The sequence below is a fragment of the Phyllostomus hastatus genome, unplaced genomic scaffold (genome assembly GCF_019186645.2).
Source record: "Phyllostomus hastatus isolate PE091 unplaced genomic scaffold, TTU_PhHast_1.1 phas_contig_17, whole genome shotgun sequence".
Classification (NCBI taxonomy): Eukaryota; Metazoa; Chordata; class Mammalia; order Chiroptera; family Phyllostomidae; genus Phyllostomus; species Phyllostomus hastatus.
In genome coordinates, this window is record NW_025333664.1 from 29,232,003 (window position 1) to 29,255,309 (window position 23,307).

General features: G+C 38.9%; 1 protein-coding gene across 9 annotated transcripts in view; it reads left to right on the top strand.

Annotated features, from left to right (window-relative positions):
* Window positions 1–23,307, top strand: part of PLCB4 (phospholipase C beta 4) — a 395,438-nt gene that overhangs the window by 365,458 nt on the left and 6,673 nt on the right. For all 9 annotated transcript variants that reach the window (XM_045833066.1, XM_045833064.1, XM_045833065.1 and 6 more), the window contains 8 exons: window positions 3,145–3,194; window positions 3,331–3,396; window positions 11,863–11,978; window positions 13,254–13,329; window positions 15,019–15,194; window positions 18,756–18,857; window positions 22,739–22,796; window positions 23,180–23,266. In XM_045833066.1, the coding sequence (XP_045689022.1) occupies window positions 3,145–3,194; window positions 3,331–3,396; window positions 11,863–11,978; window positions 13,254–13,329; window positions 15,019–15,194; window positions 18,756–18,857; window positions 22,739–22,796; window positions 23,180–23,266 (731 nt within the window). The remainder of the gene's footprint in view (window positions 1–3,144; window positions 3,195–3,330; window positions 3,397–11,862; window positions 11,979–13,253; window positions 13,330–15,018; window positions 15,195–18,755; window positions 18,858–22,738; window positions 22,797–23,179; window positions 23,267–23,307) is intronic.

Genomic DNA, 23,307 nt, shown 5'->3' on the forward strand with positions numbered 1-23,307 from the left:
GAGCTGGATGCTCTTGTGATGCCCTTTATGCCATTTATGTGGGCTCTGTTGTTGTAATTGGATTTTGGTTGATGTTTGGTCATTCTTTGGTGGGTTCTTCCCTCCAGCTGGCTGACTGAGGGTCACTCCACCCACCACATCTCATATGCTCTTGTATAGGTGCTGCCAGAACAAAACAAAACAACCCAGGAAACAAAAGCCACACCCATAAAAATAACTTCCTCCAACAACCACACTATTGAAATCAAATGAGCAAATATTAATAAAGGTGTAAAAAGATTAAGACTATTATAAGGAAGGAAAAATGAATATGAGATGACTAACTGAAAGAATAATGATTTTAGAGGGTAGAGAGAGGAGAAATAGGAAGAGTAAGGAATAAGAACAAGGCAAAGAAAGAAAGAAAACAAAATTTACATTGTAAATTAAAAAAAGAAGAGAAGAAACAGAGTAAGAAAAAGGAAGAGCATATTATGAGGTTTAAAAATTTTTTTAAATAGTGAAAAAAATAGGAATAAAATTGGAGAAAAGATCCACCACAGCAATATCAATGACAAATGAGCAAAGATTAATACAGGTGGAATGGGAATAAGAAGGGAAAAAAAAACTTATGTGATGTCTAAAGGAAAGCAAAATGGTTTTCAGAGGATAGAGGAAGAAGAAATAATAAGAGTGAGGAATGAAAACCAGGCTAACACAAGGAAAAGTAAACTTTTAAATGAAAAAGAAGAAAGGGTAGGAGGAAGGCAAATGGTGTAGAGAAGGGAACAATAAAATATGAGATTTGAAATACAAAAACAGTGACTATCTAGGAATAAAATGGAAGAAATGCAATAAACAACCACCATATCAACAACCAACAATCAAAGATTAATAAAAGTGGAGAGAGAATAAGGGTATTATAAGATCAGGAACAAGAATATGAGATGACTAATGATAAGAAAAATAGCTTTCAGAGGCTGGAGAGGGGAGAAATAGTAAGAGTGTGGAATAGAAACAAGTCATCGCAAGAGAAAAAATAAAATTTAAAACAAAAATAAGAAGAGGAAGGAAGAAGGCAAAATGGAGCAAGAGAAGGGAGGAGCAAAATATGAGATTTGAAATAAGCTAAAATAAAAAAACTAGTGAAATAATAGGAACAAACTTGAAGGAAAAGAAATGAATGTTAAAAAGCTGTGCTGGAAAAAAAAATAACAAATAATGAAGAAGACTATGGTGGAATTCATCTCAGTAGAATCCAGTGTTTGCCACTGTTTTCTCTTTCTGTATCTGCCCTTGGTAATGTCAGATAGTGTCCTAGTCTGGCCCTAGGTAGCCGATTCAAGACCCCAAGTGATCCACAGTCTGTAGCTGTCTCCTTCAGACTTGGTAGGTCCCCACTTTCTGCCTTGCCAGCTTTCCATCAGCACAGAGCCCAGGATTAGTTCGTTTAATCACCTGAGAGCACAACTTCCAGTACAACTGCTTCCAGACTGGGTTTCTGGTGCCATCAGGAAGGCAGGACTCTGGGTTACCCCCAGGGGGCACTGTTCAGTCTTCAGGGAAGACGGTGGGAGTGTTTCCCCATCCCCTCACCACACATCTAGGTCTGTCTCAGATTGTTTTCAATAATGTTTTATTTCTGGTGAATTAACTGTCCTTTTCCTATGAGGAGTCCATCTTTGTAATAGAAGCAAGCCTTTCCTACTTGGTGCAGACAACAGCTCTGTCTAAGGACCCAGGCTGAACACCCCTTGTTGTGCCTGTCTCTAAATCTCTCTGCTCTGCTGCTTTCAGTGGATCAGGGCCCAAAGAACAGAGTAGCTCATAGTGTCTGGGAGAAGTCCAGAAAGGACTCTTTCAAAGTTTTCCCCTCTATCCCCTGCGGATATGTGCCCAGCATGGGGGCTCCTGAGCCTAGCCTCACTGATCTGCAAAGCCTATAATTCCACAGGTAGGGGTTGGGCACGCCTGCCTGTGAAGGAATCTGCTTGGCTGCAAGGACTCTCAGGTGTTCAGCGCCTGACCATCTAGTTAGTACCCAGCCTGCCACTCTCACAGGAGATGTGGGCCAGAACCCTCCACTCTGCACAGTCCCCTGCTCACCATCCATGCTCTGTTGGGTCCCACAGTCCCTTCAACATGACACTATCACTCTGGATTCTTTGCTGGCAGAGCTGCTGGCACATGTGCATACATGTGGAACAGGTTCCCTACTGAGTCTCAAGTCTCGCCTCAGCTCCTCTTAAAAGAGTTTCTGTGTGGCCCCTACTCTGCAACACCAAGCCCTGGCGGGCCTGTTCTCCATGCACTCCACCTCCTCAAAAAGCACAAAGCCTCTCTCGATCAGGACTGACCACAGCCTGCCAGTGCCTCTGACAGTTTTAGCTAGAGTTTCTCTCTGGATCTTTCCCAGATGGCACTGGGAGGAGTCCAGCAGCAATACTGTGTACCACAGGGCTGTGGCAGGGTGCTCACGCTGCTCCCTCCAGTGAGTCCTGGCCTTGGGCTCCTGATGCAGTGCTGCTGCACTCCAGCTGGGCTCCCAGCAGGGTCTCTGCTGGTCATATTTTCCTTATGGGGTTGACACCCCATCCCCCAGCTGCTGGAAGTATTGACTGATAACAGATCACAGCTGCACTTTTCTCCCTCAAGAGTTGTCTTCAGACCGTGAGAGTTCTCCTGGAAATGCCTGGAAAATTCTGTAAACCCTTTGAAGGCCTCAGGTGACTAAAACGGAGTTGCAAAAGCCCAGTCTCCTTACCCGGAGGTAGAATAAGTCTGGAAGGCCATATAAGCTAACGAGCTCCCCGTAGAATCAGGCTGAGGCTGCATTTCAATTGGAAATACCCCCTAGCTTCTTCCTCTACTCTACCCTGTCCTGCTTCTGCCACCCAGTTAGGGCTTTCTCCCAAGAGCCTTCCCTCAATAAATCATGTGCACTCAAATCCCAGTCACAGGCTTTGCTCCTAGGAAACCCAAACTAACACAGTAAGCATTTAAGTGTCTAGTTAATTGCTTTGTAATAAAAAATTAAGATGTTTATATCTATAACATTACACATATAGCTGCTTCAAAGTCTTTAGATAAGATTTAAAAATTGAATTTTCTATTGTCCCTTATTTTCTGTGACTTTTAATATACAGTGTCTAATCTTTTTTTAAGGTATCGAACTTATCCCTCAAGTGAGGATAGAAGATTTAAAGCAGATGAAGGTAAAATTACTTGGTCATTTTCTAAGCACTCTCATATTATGCATATTGGCAAAACTAATATATCTTTGTTTCTCACCTAGTGTAATTATTGTGGCTACAAAAAACTTAGTTTGGATCCTCTTTGTTTTCTCCACAGGCTTACTTGAAGCATTTAAAGAAACAGCAGAAGGAGTTGAATTCTTTAAAAAAGAAACATGCAAAGGTACAGTGTTTGTGTGTGCGTACATATTTTTTGTGTAGTTGTGTTTCCCTATTTGTTTTTTTTTTCTTTTAATTCTCTGATGAAAACCTAAAGCTCCTATTTTTTGTTATGGAACAATGAAGTCTTCATAGCCAAAAACACTGCTCAGAAACTACTACCAGCCAACTGGGTAGTAGTACCTGCATTTTAACTGGTTAGACATGAGATTAAAACATGGAATCCCTTTGGGATCCATTGTCCCTGATTTGTAATCTGTTTTCCTGGCAGTTATTTCAAAGGCATAACAGAGCTTCACCAATTTAAAAATTATTTAATAAAATAAATTTATCTAAACTAGTGGGCCATAGCCTAATAGTGACGACCAGCTCACAGTCTTAGCCGCTAGGTACCGAAATGCCCTGGGCTGCTGGCCCATAGTTTGCCACACACAGTGCATGGAGGGAGATGCTAATAGGCTGTTTAAACTCCTCACTCAGTGCCCCTAGAGAGTGAGCTCTTCTTACTTTTCCCCTATTATCTGAACTCTGCTCAGTGGCCTACTTCTGAAATATAGGAATGTTTCCTTTTTACTCATAAGAAGAGGTCTTTTGACAGTGATCAATGGTCAAGAGAAATTATAAGAGCTAGTTGCAAATTGAAAAGAGCAGCAGGAGGTGGCCTAAGGAATTCTCACCTGGGTTGAAAAACTTCATAGCACCTTCCTGCTGTCCAGTCTCTGCTCACAGAGAAAGGCGGGAAAGGGAAAGCTTCATTTGTTGCTGGAAAGATAGTATGTGTCCTCTTCCCATTAGGGCAATAAGAGCAAGGGAAACTTAATTTCTTAAAAGGACCTCTGAGTTCTTTTAAACTAATCCTGCATTCCCACTTCTTTATACTCTGACCCAAACCTCAAACCAATGCAATTCCCACAGAGCTGGACTAGAGTGGTGAACCTCTGAATCACTTCAAAGGTTAAGATGCAACGAGCTTGGCCTTGGAACTCTTGTCATTTAAGAGTGTGCTCCTTTGAGAAATTCAGCCCAATCATGGCCTAGTAATAGCCCCTGTATTATTGAACTGATGGCTTAATGGATTTACTGATAACAAGGTCACTTCAAAGAGAGACTGCTCCTAAATTTTGTGAATAATTTTATTCAATGGCTGTCCTTTCATTGCCGATAGGGGAAACTTGCTACATATTGGTATAAGCACGGGGCTATTAGAGACAGAGCTGTTTAAAATAGTGATCTTAGTTTTGTTGTTCACCAACAACAACCTATAATACGGAAAGGAAACAGAAAAGGAGAGAGAAGGAAAGAAGAGAGATTGCAACCTGGATGACTTGAATTATTGGGAATGGAGTTGGTACCCATATGGCAAGACATCATCAGCAAATTTTCCTTCCCTTCAAATTGAATGTATGTTGTTGAGGCAGGCATTTATTTCATTGGCCTTTGGGCTACTTGGAAACTTAAAGTTTTGGGCCTCATCCTCATTTACTATTTCCTTGAGGCATGACCAGGAAATATACTGTGACTGATAATAATAAGAACAGCAATAAAGCAGCTGGGATTTTTGCATGCTCAGTATTTTCCAGATGCTGTGCTCAGCACCTTACATGTATTATCTATTTAAACTAAAAAAGAAGAAAGAAAGAAAGAAAGAAGAGTGGCAAAGATGATATCTTAGCTTGGGCTGCTTTAACAAATTACCATAAACCAGGTGGCTTAAACAACAGACATTTATTTCTCACAGTCCTGGAGGCTGAAAGTCCAAGGTGAAGGTGGAGCCCTCTCTCCCTTATCTCTTCTTATAGGGGCACTAATTCCATTCATGAGGGCTGCACCCTCATGACCTAATCACACCCCATCTCCAAACTCTATCATGTTGAGGTTTAGGGTTTCAACTTAAGGATTTGAGGGGAGGCACAAACATTCAGTCTGTAAGAGTTGAAAAATTACTTTGCTGTGAGATAATTTAGAGGTGGCTTTAGTAGCTCTTTCTCTCTGCCTTAGATGCCATTGTGCTTCATTCTTTCCATTTTCTTCACATTGTTAGCAGAGAAATAGTCATATTATTTAATAACCAGTAAATCCCAGATGGATGAAAGAATCCCAGTGGCTTTCCTTTGTAGAAAAAAACCTTGAGCTTCTGGGAGCCCCCCACTACAGTAAAATCAAAACCTAAAAGAAGATTTTAATTCCCTAAATCCCACCTAAATGGACTTTTTAAATAGTTTTGTATGCATTTTTGGAGGAATCCTTTAAAATTCCTTAGGTCAATTCACAGAGCTAAATTGCCACAGTAAAATATGCATGGCTTGCCTGTTGCTTTTTATAATACTTTCAGAAGCATTTCTGAGCAGACAGCGCATTTCATGACTTGTTTTTCATGTCTGCAGGTACCGCAGAAGTTCAAGTTACTAGTGTGTGATTTCAAAATTATGAATGAATTCCTTCTCCCACATTAAATATGTAGGGGGCCCACTCTTATTCGGGCTGCTTTGGCAGTGTAATTTATGAACTCTTAATTCTGTAATTTTTTATAGAAAAGTACTACTGCCAACAATGCTAACATCTACAATATTCAATGTCACTTTTGTGTTGTACATTTTACAGATATTCTCAAATCCTCCTACTATCCCTGAAATGTAAATAAAACTGTCTGCATTTTAGACATGAATTAAATGAAATTCAGAGAGGTCAGTCCTTTGCCCAGAGTAACGTAATTAGTTAATGCTGTTATAACTAAAGTGCTTTTTCATCTATTAACTGTCCAAGGGCTTGCAAATAATTACTTTCAAATAATTAGACCTTCCTATCTATAAATTTTCTCTAAGTTTTCACTCTATAATATTTTCCTAACATTTTCACTGTCTCATCTGAACCAACTTCTAAGATGACAGATACATATGAATGTTGACTTAAAACAACAACCATTTATTTAGTTCACAATTTTGTAGGTCAGCAGTTTGGACTGAGCTCAGCTGGGTAACTCTTCTGGTGTCATCTGGGTTCACTCATGCATCTGCCATTACTGCCAATGTTAGCTGGCGATAGGCAAATGTGGGATGGGGGTTGGCTGGCTTAAGAAGGCCTCTGCTGAGCCCTTTCCTCACTGCTTTACGTGGTCTCTTATCTTCCAGCAGGGTAATGCATGCTTGTTCACGGGGCAAAGGTCCCAAGAGACCAAGCAGAAGCATCAGGGTTTCTTGAGGCCTCAACTCAGAACAGGCATACAATGCTGTTCACCTCATTCTCTTGGCTAAAGCGAGTCATAAGGCTGGCCCCAATTGAAAGAGGAGGATGCTACCTCTTGACTGGAAGAGCTGCAAAGCCACATTTCAAAGGGAGATAGATACAGAGGGGGAAATAATTGTGGCCCTTTTTTGCAGTCTACCAACCATTTGCTAGATGAGATAATTTACTCTTAAAATAAGCACAGCTTGAATGAATCACCTAGCTGGTAGAGACAGGATTTGAATCAAAATTCTTTCTGACTTCAGAACTCAAGCTCTTAACCACTATATAGAACAAAGCTTGAGGCTTTATAAAAATGCATGTCCTTGTGCCCATCAGAGACTGACTTATGATCTCCAAGGAATGTTCTGGGAAAACATTTTAAAAGCTCCACTCTTCTGCACACTAACTTCTGAGAGCTGTTCCTTTTGGAATATTACTCAGCACTCTTTACTGTCCCTCGGCCCCTGAGTGGAAACCCCACTGATCACCTGACAGATGATCAGGTCTCCGTAAAAACCAGGTTTTGCCCTGTTGTCAAGCAACAGTGGTGATAAACTCCCCCAGCCTTTCCAAGGCACAATGTCCACAAACTTTTTCTAACAGTCTTAAGCCACCTATGATGGGGCTAAAATTTGCTGCCCAAAAGCCTTGGCTTATAAAATTACGTACCAGAAAAGGAAAGTGGCTTGGGTTGCACCTGCCTATCTATAGCACCCATGGCTCAACCATGACCCTTCGTAGTGGAGACTGTTACTTAGTCCATATTCAGTGACTGGAGGTACTGTCAGCTATTATATATCAGCCTGGGTAAATAATTTCACTTTTTAGTTCACCTCCTAAGGGAGGCAGAGAATCCATGAACTAAATCCCAGTGGTTTAAAAAAAAATGTGTGGTCCAAAAGACAGCTTATTTCCAAACTTGAAAATTAGCTGCAGGATAAAGAAGAATTAGTGGTGTGAATGTAAGTATCTACCATTTCCAAAAGAAGCACCATAGAAATAATAGGTGTATGATCTGCTGTTAGGATAGAGAGAAGAAAATAACAGGGGTAATGACCACTTGAGCCCCGAATGAGATCAAGATGCTAGTTAACATACCATTTGACCCTACGAATGCAGCTGGCAGACTTCTACTTGGCTCTCACTTTGTAGAACTACCTCTTCAACATGAAGTGTAAACAAGAGGAATGGTTATCAAGGATCCATTGCAGAGACACAGAACAAGCAGAACTAATCAATAGTGACCCCCCAGCACTGGACTTCTTGGAGTCCAGAGCTAGGGTTACTTTCATTAACAGATAGGCATGCTTTTCACTCGTCCAATGTGATCAGATTCCTAAAGCAAAAACATTTAAAACCAAAAAGTTGGGTAAATATCCCCAGTAACACATTAGAAGGAGAGCTGCAACTCAAATGCCTGTAAGGACCAAGCAAGAAGTCAGTAAAGAAAGTTGTCCAAAGGGCAAGTTAAACTCAGCTCCTGCATTGGTGCCTCCAGGGCCCATGGGCCAGCTTCACTCTCTAAAGGAGAATAATGAAATCTGAAATCTTTTATGAATTTCCTAATCTTTCAGTATTGGCCACTAATTTAGTCTCTTCTTGAAACAAAAGAAAAAAAGGGGGAAAAAAAGAAAAGAAGAAAAAGTATATCTGCAGACTGGATTCATGCCTTGGGCCACCAGTTTGCAATATCACCGTCAATCAGATGAGTCAAATGAAATGCCTGAAAAACTGACTAACATGTGGCAAGTCAGTAAATCTACTACTGGAAAATTTGCTCTTGGCTATGCAAGCAATTTAGCTGATAGCACTAAGACTGCTATTAAACTCATCAATTGTAATTCATGGCAAAACCTCGATAAGAGACCTACAACTCAGCCACCCAGTGAGGCAGTTTACTGGGAATCTCAGAGATACATGCTGAGCAAAGAGTGATTTACTCAGATTTTTCAGCATCATCTGAAGTGGGATAATTCAAGCCCAATGTCACATCAGTCACAAGAATGCACTGCACAAGTTTTTCCCAAAAGAAGCTGAATTTACTCTTAACTTCTATAAGAACACATTCAAATTTGGCTCTAACTTATACATTTACTCTGGCAAAATGGCCCAATTAAGATCGACCTTTTAAGTCAACCATTTAATTTTAGTACTCTTGACCTGAATGAATGAAAAAAATGTATATCTCTTCTATAGTATCTCATGATTTAAGAGCCAAAATAAAAAAGATCAACAACAAACTTCTTTCTTTAAGTTAAAATGGGCTTCAGATTATTTCCTGGCTCCTCCATTTTACACACCAGGAGACTGAGGCTACACGATGACCCCGGTGCCTTTGCAGAAGAAGAAGTAGTGTCTGAGAACTGGGTTGTCCCAAACCCCTTCAGTAATCGTTGCTGACTCCATGGGGGTAGAGTTTCAAGCATGTGAAGAAACACAGAGATAATTTTTCAAGATCAGGTGTCTTGTTATTTGTATTAACTGTAATCATAATTCACAATGCTTCTGAATTTTCAAATTCCTTCTGAATATGCTAAGTGACTTTATAGTTCATAACCAACCTATGAATTATGTTGGGAACATAGATCTTGTGCAGTTTTCTAATTTTAAAAAAATGAAGCCTGGACAAATTTATGTATGTTTTTACAAGGCCATTTGGCAAATTACTAACTGATCTGGGACCATAATCCAAGTCCTCCTGCTATTTTACCATCCTAATTTTTTATTCATGCCACAAATATTTATTGAGCTTCTCTTTGCACTAAGTTTAGTGCCCCAAATGTAGAAGACTTGCCCTTTTGGAGAGTACCTTATAGACTTGAGTCCATCATGAACACCTTTTATGGTACAAGCAGCCTCATTCTTCTTATCTTATTGGTTTAACAGGTTCACCAGAGTATTTCCTTAAGAATCTGTGTCAGCTTACTTTCAAGCCTCAAAGCCTCTCCTTTTCCTGTGCTGTACTGGAAATATTTAATATTTAAATAAACAATCTTCACCATTTTTTCAATGATATTTGAAAGATACAGGAATGTGTTACCTCTAGTTTTGAATCTAGATGTGCATAGAATCCCTCACATATTTGCCCAGGAAAATTAATACAAGTGCTAGGCAGGCAGGATGACTTCTACATCTTTGAAGACAGACTAAGAGTAATGCATTTTAGCAGGGGGTTTTTTTCCCCCATGACAATGCAAGTGTAGTTAAATCCATTCAAAAAAGGATATGTCAAGTGTAAATCTATTCCCCAGAGCTGTAGATTAAGCCTGGAGGAAACATTTATTGATTTAATTATTCTGGTTGCTGTCTCTTAGCCCAAGTCACTCTCTGAATTTCACCATGAATATTGAATATTATAAATAAGATTGTATGTAACTATATTTTAAATGAGGTATAACAGGCATTTCAAATATGGTTTATATTATATTTACTTTTAAGCCTAACAACTCTATGAAGTAGGTATCTCTATCCCAACTACAAAGATGAGCAGACTGGGAGGGTAAGTGATGTGCCCCAGGATTTGAGACTGAAGAACCCAAGTTCTTAACCCAATGCCATGTGCAGAACCCTGGCTGAAATGTGTCATTGCATAGCTGTTCATACACATGGGTGACATGCCAGATTTGTTTGCTGTTCCAACAAAAAATTAAACAGGACACTATTACATGTAATTCCCTGACCCCCCAAATCTGTAGCAAGATGACATACCCTTGGACCACCCCAATTGTCCCCACTGTCAATTCCTGTTCTAAGAACCTTCCCCATCCAGCACCATTCTCTCCATGACTTCTCGCAAAAGCATTTGCCCACCAGACGGGAATGCTGGGACCTTATGCACCAATGCATTTCTGAATAATATACATGTGAACAAATTAGAGATTGAGTCTTGTGTTGATTTACTAACAATGCTAGGAAATTAAGGATATCTGGGTAAAGTTAAAAAGCCCATCCCTCATTTATATTGCATGAAATCTTTTAAAGATGTTCATGAGTTAAGTTTGCTTAAATTTGAGCCTACCTTAGGAAAAAAAAACTTATTGTTTTTTTTAATTAAGTCACTCACTTTTAGAAATATATGCAAAAGGAAATGTGACTGTGAGCGTGGTTATAAAACCTGAACAACACCTGTCCATTTCAGTTTCAAATACCATTTCATTTCTCAGAGTTTCTCAAGAGTAAGACTAGGATATAACATCAAGTATTATTTAGAATTACATATTACCAGTTGTACTGACTCATCTATGTTTGGGCGGCTGAGCAGCTAAGGAAATCTGATTTCAGATAAGTCACTGGCTGTGGGCACATTATCAGGAGGAAAGAATGTTTATAGAGAAATACTTATTTGCAGAGCATTGCAACCCCAATTTCAGTGATTGAATGAAGCAGATGGGAAATGGTTTAAATATCTGTAAGGCTGAATGCCAGAGCTCCTAAACACTCTGCCATCCTCATACATGCTGGTGAAAATACCAAGTAATAAGGACTCAAAATCAGTTGACAGTCACAACTACATTGGCATTGTGTGTTACACAACTCGTTGTGTAATAATGGTATTCAGGTCCTTCCAAAACGTGCCAGATGTTTAGAAGCCATATCACATGATGAATAGTTATATTTAGCATATAAAGGAGAAAGACAGCAGCTGAAATAGTCAATAATATTACAATAATTTTGTATGGTAACACATGGTTACTAGACTTATCATGGGGATCATTTCATAAGGTATGTAAATGTCAAACCACTATATTGTACACCCAAAACTAATATAATGTTGTATTAACTAAACTTTAATAAATATTTTATTAATAAATTGAATTAATTATTTTTTAAGAAGAAATATGGCAGTGGAACTTGGGTATTTGATGACCCACGTGGGGAAGGGGCAATAGACTAGATATCTCAGATAACAGAACAAAGACAGGTGGGTAGAAATTCTATGGAAATATACAGGTGCAGAAGAAAGGACTTTGGGGTGGTTCATGTTGTGCAGTCATGGGCAAGGCTGTCTTTTGAAGTGGACATGTTCATTAAGCTGAAGCTAGAGACTTCCTCGTCGGGCATACACCTGTACAAAAGACTTGTATGTTGGATGGGACATTGGAAGTTCTTCCAGTTCCCAGACACAGTCACGCTTTAATTTCCAAACCAAGCTCTGGGAAAGCTGATGAAAATTATGCCAGCCACACATAGGGTACAGTGTATCAGCCATGAGTCCAGCTTGTAACTGCAAATTCTTCTTGCTCAGGAGCACAGTACCATGCAAAAGTTACACTGCACACAAGTGGACAAAATTGTGGCACAGTATGACAAAGAGAAGTCTACTCATGAAAAAATCCTGGAGAAGGCAATGAAGAAGAAAGGGTAACACTATTTATTTCTTTCTGGAAGCCTTTTACCTCTTTGCATTTTGTCTCTTTTTTTCATAGTTTAGCTGCCCTTTAAAGACAAGGAACAACTTAGTTCAAACTCTGTTTCATCATCAAAAATTATACCTGAAAAATAAGAGTCTCATTTAGCTAAAAGGAATGATTAAAGTCAAAAAGAGGAACTTTGTTCAAGTTCTATAGCTGTTGGTTAATGACAGAGTAACCATGTCTCTCAGGCATTTGCCACTCATTTATCCTGAAGGTGAATGGGGTGGGGGGAGGACAAGCTAAAGCTGAGAAAATTTGAAATTACAAAAATCATTTTGCATAGCCAGAAAATAAATAATAAGGTTGGTGCATCAAAAATGCAATTTTGATTTTTTACATTTCAAGAATTCTTAGCTGGTGCCACAGGAAAACTGTTGAATAAATTGACCATTGCATTTACTGTGAAAGATTTTTTTCTCTAGAATTAAGCCAGAATGCTGCAAGCTCAGTGAATAACAGATGAGAGGGGAAACACACTCAGTACCAGCCACTGAGAAGTAACAGACTTGATGAGTTACCTAGCATTTTTCAGAATAATGCTTCTCTCAGAGACCCTCTCAATGAATAATATGGTGAAGCATTCTGACTTCAACCACAATAAATCAGAGCATAGGTGGTGAAGACAGAAACTCAGAACCTGTTCTGGTTTCAGCAATGATACGGATATTCCAAAAAGGAAAACAAATAATAATAACAGAAATAAGCACTAATGGTTGCTGGGCAATTTCCTGGTATACATTTTCTAATCACAATAGAATAAAATGCACAAATCACCCCATGATGCCAAGAAATGCTATTTCCTCCCTTACTGGCATGTGTCAAAGACAAAAATCTGGCTTTGCAACCAAAATGGGAAAATTAACAACTCCAAGGCTGAGGACCTATTTTCCAGTTTTTATCCCAAATAATATTTTATTGAATAAATGAAACATGGCTCGAAGAGAAGCAGGAACCAAAATGGAAACTCTGACAACAAACCCTTAACAATGAAATAATTGTTAGGTCTGAAGTGTTTCTTTGTGTAGTGGTTGAATTGGGTAATCACGATACAGAATTTTGTTAGGTATGCATCTATTACTAGAAAAATTGATGCTGCCCAATGAGCCATGGCATCCCATGTCTGATGAACAAATTGTCTTCATCAGAAAGCTTTGTAGCAAAGGCCCATGGGAATGGGAAGATATCTAACGTCTGGCATGCATTTGCGATTTTCCATTTTCAGGGGAAGTAATTGCCTTGAAATGAAAAAAGAAACAGAAATTAAAATTCAGACACTGACATCAGATCACAAATCTAAGGTAAGAAAATGTCTATTTTTACATCAGCAACTTGCAGAAGATACTTTGTAATTCTTTTGAAGGTACCTAAGTATAAATCATAAATAACATTGACCTGGACTAGTGTGGGTAGCGAAAGGGTCTAGGCTCCAGGCTTACTAGCTTAGAGAAAAGCCATTTCGTGGAATACCTTTTCCTTCATCTGTAGAAATATGCTAACGATGTTTGGTCTCTGTCTCAGAGACATCAAGTGAAACAAGAAATGAATGCACTGAAAGGGAATATTGTATAAAATAACAGAATATGCTTCCCTATAGAAGAAGTAGCATTAAACATAAAACAGGAAACCACACAACTAGGGGACTGAATAACTGATACTCCATCTTAACTTTGCTGTGGAAGTTTGTGATAAGAAACATATCAAGAGTTGATATTCCAGGAGATAAGCATAATTGCTTGCATTTCCTCAAAAACACGAGAAAATAGCAGTTTGGGAGAGCAGTTAATGAATTAACTAAATTAATTCAGTTTGTGGACATTTGGAGAAGTGAATGCTAAGTTCCAGTCAAGAACAAATAATTCTTCCAATGATAATAGCTGTAAAAGAAAAAGAACTTTTAAAGAAAGCTCCCAATTATAGCTCTTGGTCAAACCATCAGGCCTCCATATGTCTACATGCAGATCTGTTGTCAGCCCAGTGACCTGCTGTATATGTGGACCAGCCATACTGGTCCAGTTGAAGTTCTCCTGGGAGCTATTTGTTTTGTGTCTGCTCTACCAGGAAGTCTATGGAAGCAGTAAGCCATGGTCTTTGAGAGTTGTTACCCATTCTCTCTTTCTTAACTTTTTAGATGCTTTCCATAAATAGGAAAGTATTGTAGAAACCTTGGCCACTATCAGTTAGCTTTTCCTGTACAATAAGTCATGCAAAAATGTATCGGCTTAAGATAACTACCATTTATTAGCACACAAATCAGTAGGTCAGATATTTCGGCTGTACTCAAGTGGGTGGTTTTCCTACTGACTTCGGCTAGGCTCACTCATGTGTCTACAGTGAGGTGGATTTGGTGGCCTTGCTCAGATGTCTGCTGGTTGCTGGTTGCTTTTTCCTATATGAACTCTCAGCCACACCAGCGGGCTGGCACAGGCTCAGTCACAGGGCAGCCTTATAGAATAGAAATGCAAGTGCTTTCCAAAGCTCTGCATGCATCACATTTGCTGCTGGTTCATGACAAAAGCAGGTCCTGATGTCAACCAGCTTTGAGGAGGTGGAGAAACAGACTCTAGCTCTGGATGAGAGGAGCTGTATAACCACATTGCAGAGAGCATTGATACTGCATCTGTCGGGTTGACACAGTAAGTCATGACTCAGGAACAAGAGAACCCACCCTTCTGGACCTGTGGCATGGTGAAAGTTAAACTGGAAAAGCATGAGGTGATGAAGAACATGCTGGTAGAAATGGTAAAGGAGGTTAGGCAAAGTTAGGCAATGAGATAATGGGTCACCATTGAATATTTAGAGCTAAAGTGATTTTTTAAAAAATAAGCTATGACTTCCTGACTCCCATTGCTTAGTACATATTTTTTGCAGGTCATAGGTATTCACCAATTTACTGAGTAAATTGGTGGGAGGGCTCTAAAGTGCATGAGTAATATTGCTACCTGAAGTATGAGAAATGCAGGTGGCACCACCCCCTTTCCCCTACACAGGTCAAGGAGATTGTGGCGCAGCACACAAAAGAGTGGTCAGAGATGATCAACACGCACAGTGCTGAAGAGCAGGAAATCCGGGACCTGCACCTGAGCCAGCAGTGCGAGCTGCTGAGAAAGCTCCTGATCAATGCCCATGAACAGCAAACCCAGCAGCTGAAACTGTCCCATGACAGGTAGGAGAGTTAGTCATCTCCAGAAGGAGATCCTAGTGTTAAAGAAGTAAACAGTAATTTTGCATGTGTGAGCTGAGACAGTAAGTGAAATAACATGTAATATTGAGCTTTCATGTGTATCATCTCATATGATTGATGTGAGCAGGAAGAACTACAAGAAAGGCCTCTGCCATCCAATGGCTTGCATGTGTTGTCAAGATATTAACACTCACATGGACAACTAAGTCAAATTACAAGTAGTGTATGATACATGGATAAAAAAAGTGTCATAGAACAAAGAGCGTCTAGCCCAAAAGAGCACTGCTGCCTCCAGGGTGGTCTTTGAAAAGTGACCTGGAGTCTCTCAGGAAGAAAAGAAACAGAAGGAGACAAAGACCAACCAAGTGGAATTCCCAGAGTGATTGGTTATGATCACCCCATGGCTAAAAGTGGACAGACCCTTCTTGCATTGTTAGGACTTCTGTGGGTTTTAGGAAGACAGCCCTGTTCAAGAAATACCAATGAAGGATCAGTTTATTCGGCCCCTCCCTGCTTCAGAAAATTGAACATTACATGTTAACTACCTACAAATGAGGAGCCAGACCCCTGTCCCCACAAACACACCCCACCCTCTGTTACAGTTACTTCTATAGATTATAGCTTTGTTGTAGCTTGCTTCTCCCTCAGTGTCCGCTCTGTGCCACAATTAGGGTCTATTGATACACACAAGAGTAGAAAATAGAAGAATTATACAAATAAATCCAACAAGAAACTTTTAAAATGCTAACTTATCTGATTACATTCCCAAATTCCCCACCTTATTTTGGAGGAATAGATGGAGCCATAAGAGCATGAAGTGTTTCTGGCAAAGTTTCCAATTCTCATTCAATACAACTAAGTAAGGGTCTATGGGTTAATGTTTTGTACCATACCCACTTTACAGTAGAGTTGACCTTTAAACAACACAGGTTTGAACTACACGGGTCCACTTATAAGTGAATTTTTTTCAATAAATACATACAGTACTGAAAATATGTTTTCTACTTATGATTTTCTTAACATTTTATTTTCTCTAGCTTTATTGTAAGAGTGCAGTAGATAATATGTACAACATGCAAAATATGTGTTAATCAACTGTTTGTGTTACAAGTAAGGCTTTCAGTCAACAGTGGGCTATTAGTAGTGAAATTTGGGGCAGTCGTTATATGTGGATTGTGCATGGGTCGGCACCCTTAGTTCCTGTGTTGTTCAGAGGTCAACTATATTCTGTTCTGTTGTATAGGGTTAGAAGTTGTCTTTCCTTTTTTCCCTTTCTGTTCATCACTGTCTTGGACCATTGCTGCAGTACCAGGTTTCAGGTGTCTGCCCTTATTTGAAGACACTTCACAGAATAAGGAACTCTTTCTAATCTTCTTTGTAGTTGAATAAAGAATTTTGTAGTTGACTAAAAAAAAATTGTGTAGCCTGCAATGGTAGGCATCACTCAAAGAAAACACAAAATAAACTAATTTTTGCACTACTTCAGAAGTCATTCGAAGAGACCATACCTACTTACTAATTTACCTTACAAAATAAGTCTGCAGCAGGGACTTTTTCACAGCAACAGCAGCGTTAAGCTTGTTCTCAAGTACCCTGTACTTGTGTGTCTTTCTCATCCAGCACAGCTCTTGCTCTTGGTTCATCAGCCTTGCCTTCTGAACACTTATCAGCAGCATTTGGTTATTGATAAGTGTTAAATGAATGAGGAAAGAAATGGTCAATTGCCTTGGCTGGGTGGCTCAGCTGGTTGGAGCGTCATCCCTTACACCAAAAGTCTGCAGGTTCATCCCTGGTCAGGCGCCCGAGGCCACTGATTGATGTTTTTCTGTCTCTCTCTCCTTTCCTCCCTCTCTAAACTCAGTAAACGTGTCCTTGGGTGAGGGTGAAAAAATGAGAGAGGACAAATTTAAAAACTGTTTATAAAAAAATGGTCAATTTACTAACAAGTTATGGAAAAATTTGAGAGCCATTTTCTGGGGCCCAGGAGTATATATGCATGACCCCTGCCTCCATGGCCCGGTGGTCTCTAACTGGAGAACCTGTGACAGCATTGTCCACCCCCCTTTTTTTAAAACAATTAAATTTATTGAAGTAACATTGGTTAATAACATTATAAGATTATAATTCAACACCTGTACACTCTATTGTATACTCCCCTCGAAATCTGGTTTCCTTCAGTTACCATATATTTGTCCTCTTAACCCAATTTGCCCTCTACCCACTCCCCTTCCCTCTGGTAACCAACATTCCGTTGTTTGAATCGATCAGGGTTTTTCTGTTTGTTTTGTTATTTTCCTTGTTACTTTTTGTTTTATAGTCCACATATGAGTAAAATCATATGGTTTTGTCCTTTTCATTCCAATTTATTTCACTTAGCATGATACTTTTAAGAGTCATCCATGTTGTTGCTAATGGTGATATTTCAAGTTTTTTTATGGCTGACTAGTATTTCTTTCTGTGTGTATCTATATATGGATACATCTACTACATCATCTTCATTCATTCATCCTTTGGTGGACACTTGGGTTGTTTTCCATCCCTTTGATGAACACACACAGTTTGGTAACTTGACTTCCTGGTGACTAGTTTTCAGGGTGTGCTTTAAGGAGATGTCCATAGGTTCCAGAAAAAAATCTTTGTTGATGATATTCACTTTTGTATTCTAAGTTGTATGCCTTTAATGTGCGCATAAGTAATCTGCAGATATGAGTCTTTGTCATGGGTACATATGCTTTCACACACACAGCGATCAGTTAACTGATCACTATGTGTGTGATCACAGTAGACATCTTTTATTTCCTATTTCCTGTGCTTATCTGAAATCATTTAGCCCTGGCTGGTGTAGCTCAGTGGATCAAGCATGGGCTGTGAACCAAAGGGTTGCCAGTTCGATTCCCAGTCAGGGCACATGCCTGGGTTGCAGTCCAGCTCCCCAGTAGGGAGTGTGTGAGAGGCAACCACACACTGATATTTCTCTCCCTCTCTTTCTCCTTCCCTTCCACTCTCTCTAAAAATAAATAAATAAAATCTTTAAAAAAAAAAGAAAAAGAAAGAAACCATTTAGTTCCCTTTATTCCCACAGACTGTCAGCAAACAGGAAAGTCACCTGTGAGGGTAGGAACATTCTCTCTCACTCTTTCAGGCCATCTGATCCCCCAGAAGGTGTGGCAATGCTGGAAAATTCTTCTATTTTATGGGCAAACATAATGGCTCTTCTTCCCAGTCCATCACAGTCACTTCCTCACTAGGTGACCCACTGCACTCAAGGAGAAGGATGCTCATGAATTGGGACTCCTTCCTGCCTTTTCACCAGGTATAAAGTAACTCAAAGAGCTCTATAATGAAAACAAAACTGAACTTAGTCCTATTGTTACATGTGGAATAAAGTCCCACCTATAACATAAAACTTCCCATTTTAACCAGTTTTAAACTATCACCACCATTCACCTCTAGAACTTTTTAATCTTTTCCAGCTGAACCGCTGTACCCATTAAACACTAACACCTATTTTCCCTCTCCCTGTTTGTTTATTTTTAATAATAGGGAAAGCAAGGAAATGAGAGCACACCAGGCTAAGATTTCTATGGAAAATAGCAAAGCCATCAGCCAAGATAAATCTATTAAGAACAAAGCAGAACGGGAAAGGTAAGTGAGAATATTCTCTGTGAGGATGTAGCATTGACTTGAAGGCATAGACTTAACATTTATGTGTCTATACACACATACTCACATTCAAAATATTAAAACCCTGGTGAGTTTTGGCTAAGACTTCTGCTATAAGATTTATTATTACTACAGAGCAGTCATCTTCTGATTGTTTGCTATAACCAGTAACATACTGAATTTAAATTCAATATATGTGTGCTCATTTACAAACAAACTTGGAAGCAGGAGGGGGCCAGGGAACAGGGCTGAGCAAGGCCGTGGTCTCAGCTGGACCTTCTCTCCAGCCTGACCCTAGCTCTGGAGTACACACTGCACCATAGGTGTGTCTCTTTGAGCCAAGTGTGCCTGTCCTTTGTACTTCTGTGTTAGGGCATCAATACAGCGTACTTCACTTTATTTTGCTTCACAGATGTTGCATGCTTTAAAAATTGAAGACAAGACCCTCCACCAAAAAAGATTACCACTCGCTTTACTGTGATGCCAGCTTTATTGCTGTGGTCTGGAACCAAAGCCACAGTATGGTAGCATGCCTGTAGTCATGAGACCCAAGACAGGGAACTAATAGCACTGGAACCCCAATTCTTAAATTATTGTAGATTCTGAGTTACTGGTGACCCAATTAGCAAAGTTTTTAATTTAATTTTCTAATTCTGACTTAATATACATATTTATCATATACCTATATATCTGGGTGGTTCTAAAACATGTGCAAATGGCTGGTCTTTTTAGAAAGCAGTTTTTCTGTGTCAAATGCTTAACTTCTATATGTCTTTCTTAGCTCTCCAATTATAAATTTTTCATTTTAATTTTTAATAGTTCTATAAAGACACATCAAAAACAATCAGAAATTTATCATCAGGGAGCTAAGAAAGACATGTAGATGCAGAAAAGCACTTTTATTCTTGGGTCAAAGAAGACAGTTCAACAGAAATTACACAATATTTATAACTGACTGACAATACAAGCCCAATATATTGTGTAGAAGGTAGATAAAGTGCACAGCAAAAGAAACAATCACCAACATGAAGCAACCTACAGAATGGGAGAAAATATGTGTAAACTGTCTATCAGGTAAGGGGTTATTATCCAAAAATATAAGGAACTCATAGAAATCAATAACAAAAGAAATAAATAATTCAATTAAAAAATGGACAGAGGACCTAAAGAGACATTTTTTCCACAAATGATATACAAATAGCAAACAGGTACATGAGAATGTGTCAGCATCACTAATCATCACGAAAATGCAAATCAAAACCAAAGGGAGATATCACCTCACATTTGTTAGAATTGCTATCATCAGTAAATCAAAAACAAATATTGGCAAACATGTGGAGAAAAGGGAACTCTGTGCACTGTTGGTGGGAATGTCAATGTACAGCCAACCACTATGGAAAAGAGTGTGGAGATTCCTCAAAAAAATTAAAAATAAGCCCTGGCTGGCGTAGCTCAGTGGATTGAGCGCGGGCTGGGAACTAAAGTGTCCCAGGTTTGATTCCCAGCCAGGGTGTATTCCTGGGTTGCAGGCCATAACCCCCAGCAACCGCACATTGATGTTTCTCTCCCTCTCTCTCTCTCTCTCTCTCTCTCTCTCTCTCTCTCTCTCTCCCTCCCTCCCTTCCCTCTCTAAATATAAATAAATAAAATCTTTTAAAAAAATGAAATATAGGCTTGGCCAGTGTGGCTCAGGTTGGTTGGAGCATCGTCCCATAACCAAAAGGTTGCAGGTTCTATTCCCATTCCATGTGCATGCAGTCCCCACTCTTGGCACATACGGGAGGCAATCAGTGGATGCTTCTCTCTCGCACCACTGTTTCTCTCGCTCCCTTCCTCTCTCTTCCCCTTTCTCTAAAAGTCATGAAAGAATGTCTTCAGATGAGGATAAAAAATAGATAAAAACAGAACTACCATATGATCCAGCAGCCCCACTTAAGGGTATATATCCAAAGGAAATGAAATCACTCTCTGGAAGGAGATATCTGCATCCTTATGTTCTGTATAGCATTATTCTCAATAACCAAGACAGGGAAACAACCGACGTGTCCATCAGTGGATCAATGGGCCAAATTTTATAATTTAGCCATAAAAAAAGATGGCAGTGCTGCCAATTGGCAACAACATGGATGGACCTTGACGACATGCGAAGTGAAGTCAATCAGACAGAGAAAAACAAATATTCTGTAATCCACTTATATGTGGAATCTAAAAAATGTCAAACTCATAGAAATAGTAGAATAGTGGTTACTGGGGCAGGAGGTGGTAGGATGAGGAGATGTTAGTTAAACAGTAAAAACTTCCAGTTATAAGTTGAATAAGTTCTGGGGAGCTCTATACAGCATGGTGACTAAATTTAACAATACTGTATTATATACTTGAAAGTTACTAAGAGAGTAGATCTTAAATGTCCTCACCACACCAAAAAAAGGTAGCTATTGTGATATTTAAAATGAAAATTATAGCCTAGATGTACACATTTTTTAAAAGAAATGAATATTAATGAGCCAAACACTCAAAGAGGTTATAAAATTAGAAAAGCAGAGTGAATCCAAAGAACTCAGATGGGAAGAAATAATAAATAAAAAGGTAGAGAGTATTGAAATAGAAAATAAAAGGCAATAGATAGTATCAGCAAACACAGAAGCTTGTTATTTGAAAAAAATAATTAAATCACTGAACCTCCAGCAAGACTGATGAAGAAGAGAGAGAAAACACAGATCAGTAATATTAAAATAAAAAGGATAAATACTACTACCAATGAATTTGAAAGCAGATGAACTGGACAATTTTCTGAAAAAATAAAAATATCAAAACTTACTGAAAGAGGAGAAAACCTGAATAGACCTGTAACTGTTTCAGAAATAGGTCTGAAACACTAACAGTCAGTAATAGGTCTGTTCAGTCATGAAAGACACTCCACCTCACCTGTAAGCAGAGAAGTGCAGGGTAAAGTAGCAACATGATACCATTTCACAGCACCAACAAACTGACAGGAATGTCTGATGGTACCTATAGTGGGCAAAGACATGGTGGAGATTAGTGCCCAGACACTGTGGGTGGGAGTGTAATTTGGGACCATTGCTTTAGAGCAAGGATGAAGTTACTCATTTCCTACCAACCTGCATGTCTTGAGTATCTGCCCTAGAGAAACCTTACCCTGGATGCACAAGAAGATATGCCCTACACTTTGTTCACTTATTTAGGCAACACACACTTAGTGTGCCAAGCATGACAGGCCCTATGCACCAGACCATTGCTGCATTGTTCACAAATAACCTACTTTTTATTAAAGGCAAATAGAAATATTGTAGTTTGTTCATAAATGGAAAATTTCACATAGCAGATGAAAATAAGGGAAGAGTTTGAAACAGCTATATCTCTAAAACACAAGGCTGGCTAAGTGATAAGTTATAAAATGAAAAACAAATGTATTACCATTTAGGTAAATTTGGAAAACACAAAACAGTATGCACCAGCACAGCAGCATCACCTGGAAGCTTGTTAGCAATGGTCCATAACACATTCACAAGAGTGGTTATGTCTGGAGAGACAGAAAGGAGAGAAATGGAATCAGGAAGAAATACAAAGAGGGTGTTGGTTACATCTGTCACACTATTTTCCTTAAAAATATGAGAAAACATGGCAAAACATTAATATTGACTAACCTGGATGATGGGTATACCGTTGGGGTTTTTTTTTAAATTTTTCTCTGTTCATTTCATGTTTCAAAATTCCACAATAAAAATTAGGAAAATAAAGTGATGATTCTACCCATATAATTAAATGGAATATGACTCTTTCTTATTTAACATTATGTTAATTCCATTTGATGTCATAACAGCTATTATTTGTACCTATTTTAGGCGAGTCAGGGAGTTAAACAGCAGCAACACTAAAAAGTTTCTGGAAGAAAGAAAGAGAGTAAGTATTTTTGCTTAAAAATGATAAATAAAAACTCATGCTTAGCTGTCAGACTTCTAACTAATTTGCTTAATTTGATTTTTCTGTGCATTAAACATTCTACCTTCTCTGTACCCTGAAAGCTAAAAGAATCATTTCCTAAAATCTTTAAGGTAATTATTTGGAGCCATTTTATGTAAAAATGAATAAGTACAATATCATTTTCTAAGATTTCAGTAGGGAAGATTTTCCCAATAAAATTATAGGTCTAAACTTTCCCAATTTTCAGACTATTTTTTAAAAAGTAGTATCTCTCACTTAAATTGTAAAGATGCTAGTCATCTCTTATTCATAAGTTTTAAGATTACAGTGCAAAGTTTATCAGAATTTGTTTTATTTTGCAGCTCGCAATGAAACAGTCCAAAGAAATGGATCAGTTGAAAAAAGTCCAGCTTGAACACCTAGAATTCCTAGAGAAGCAGAATGAGCAGGTATTTCACCTAAAAAGAGTAAAAATACATAGGCAGCCGCT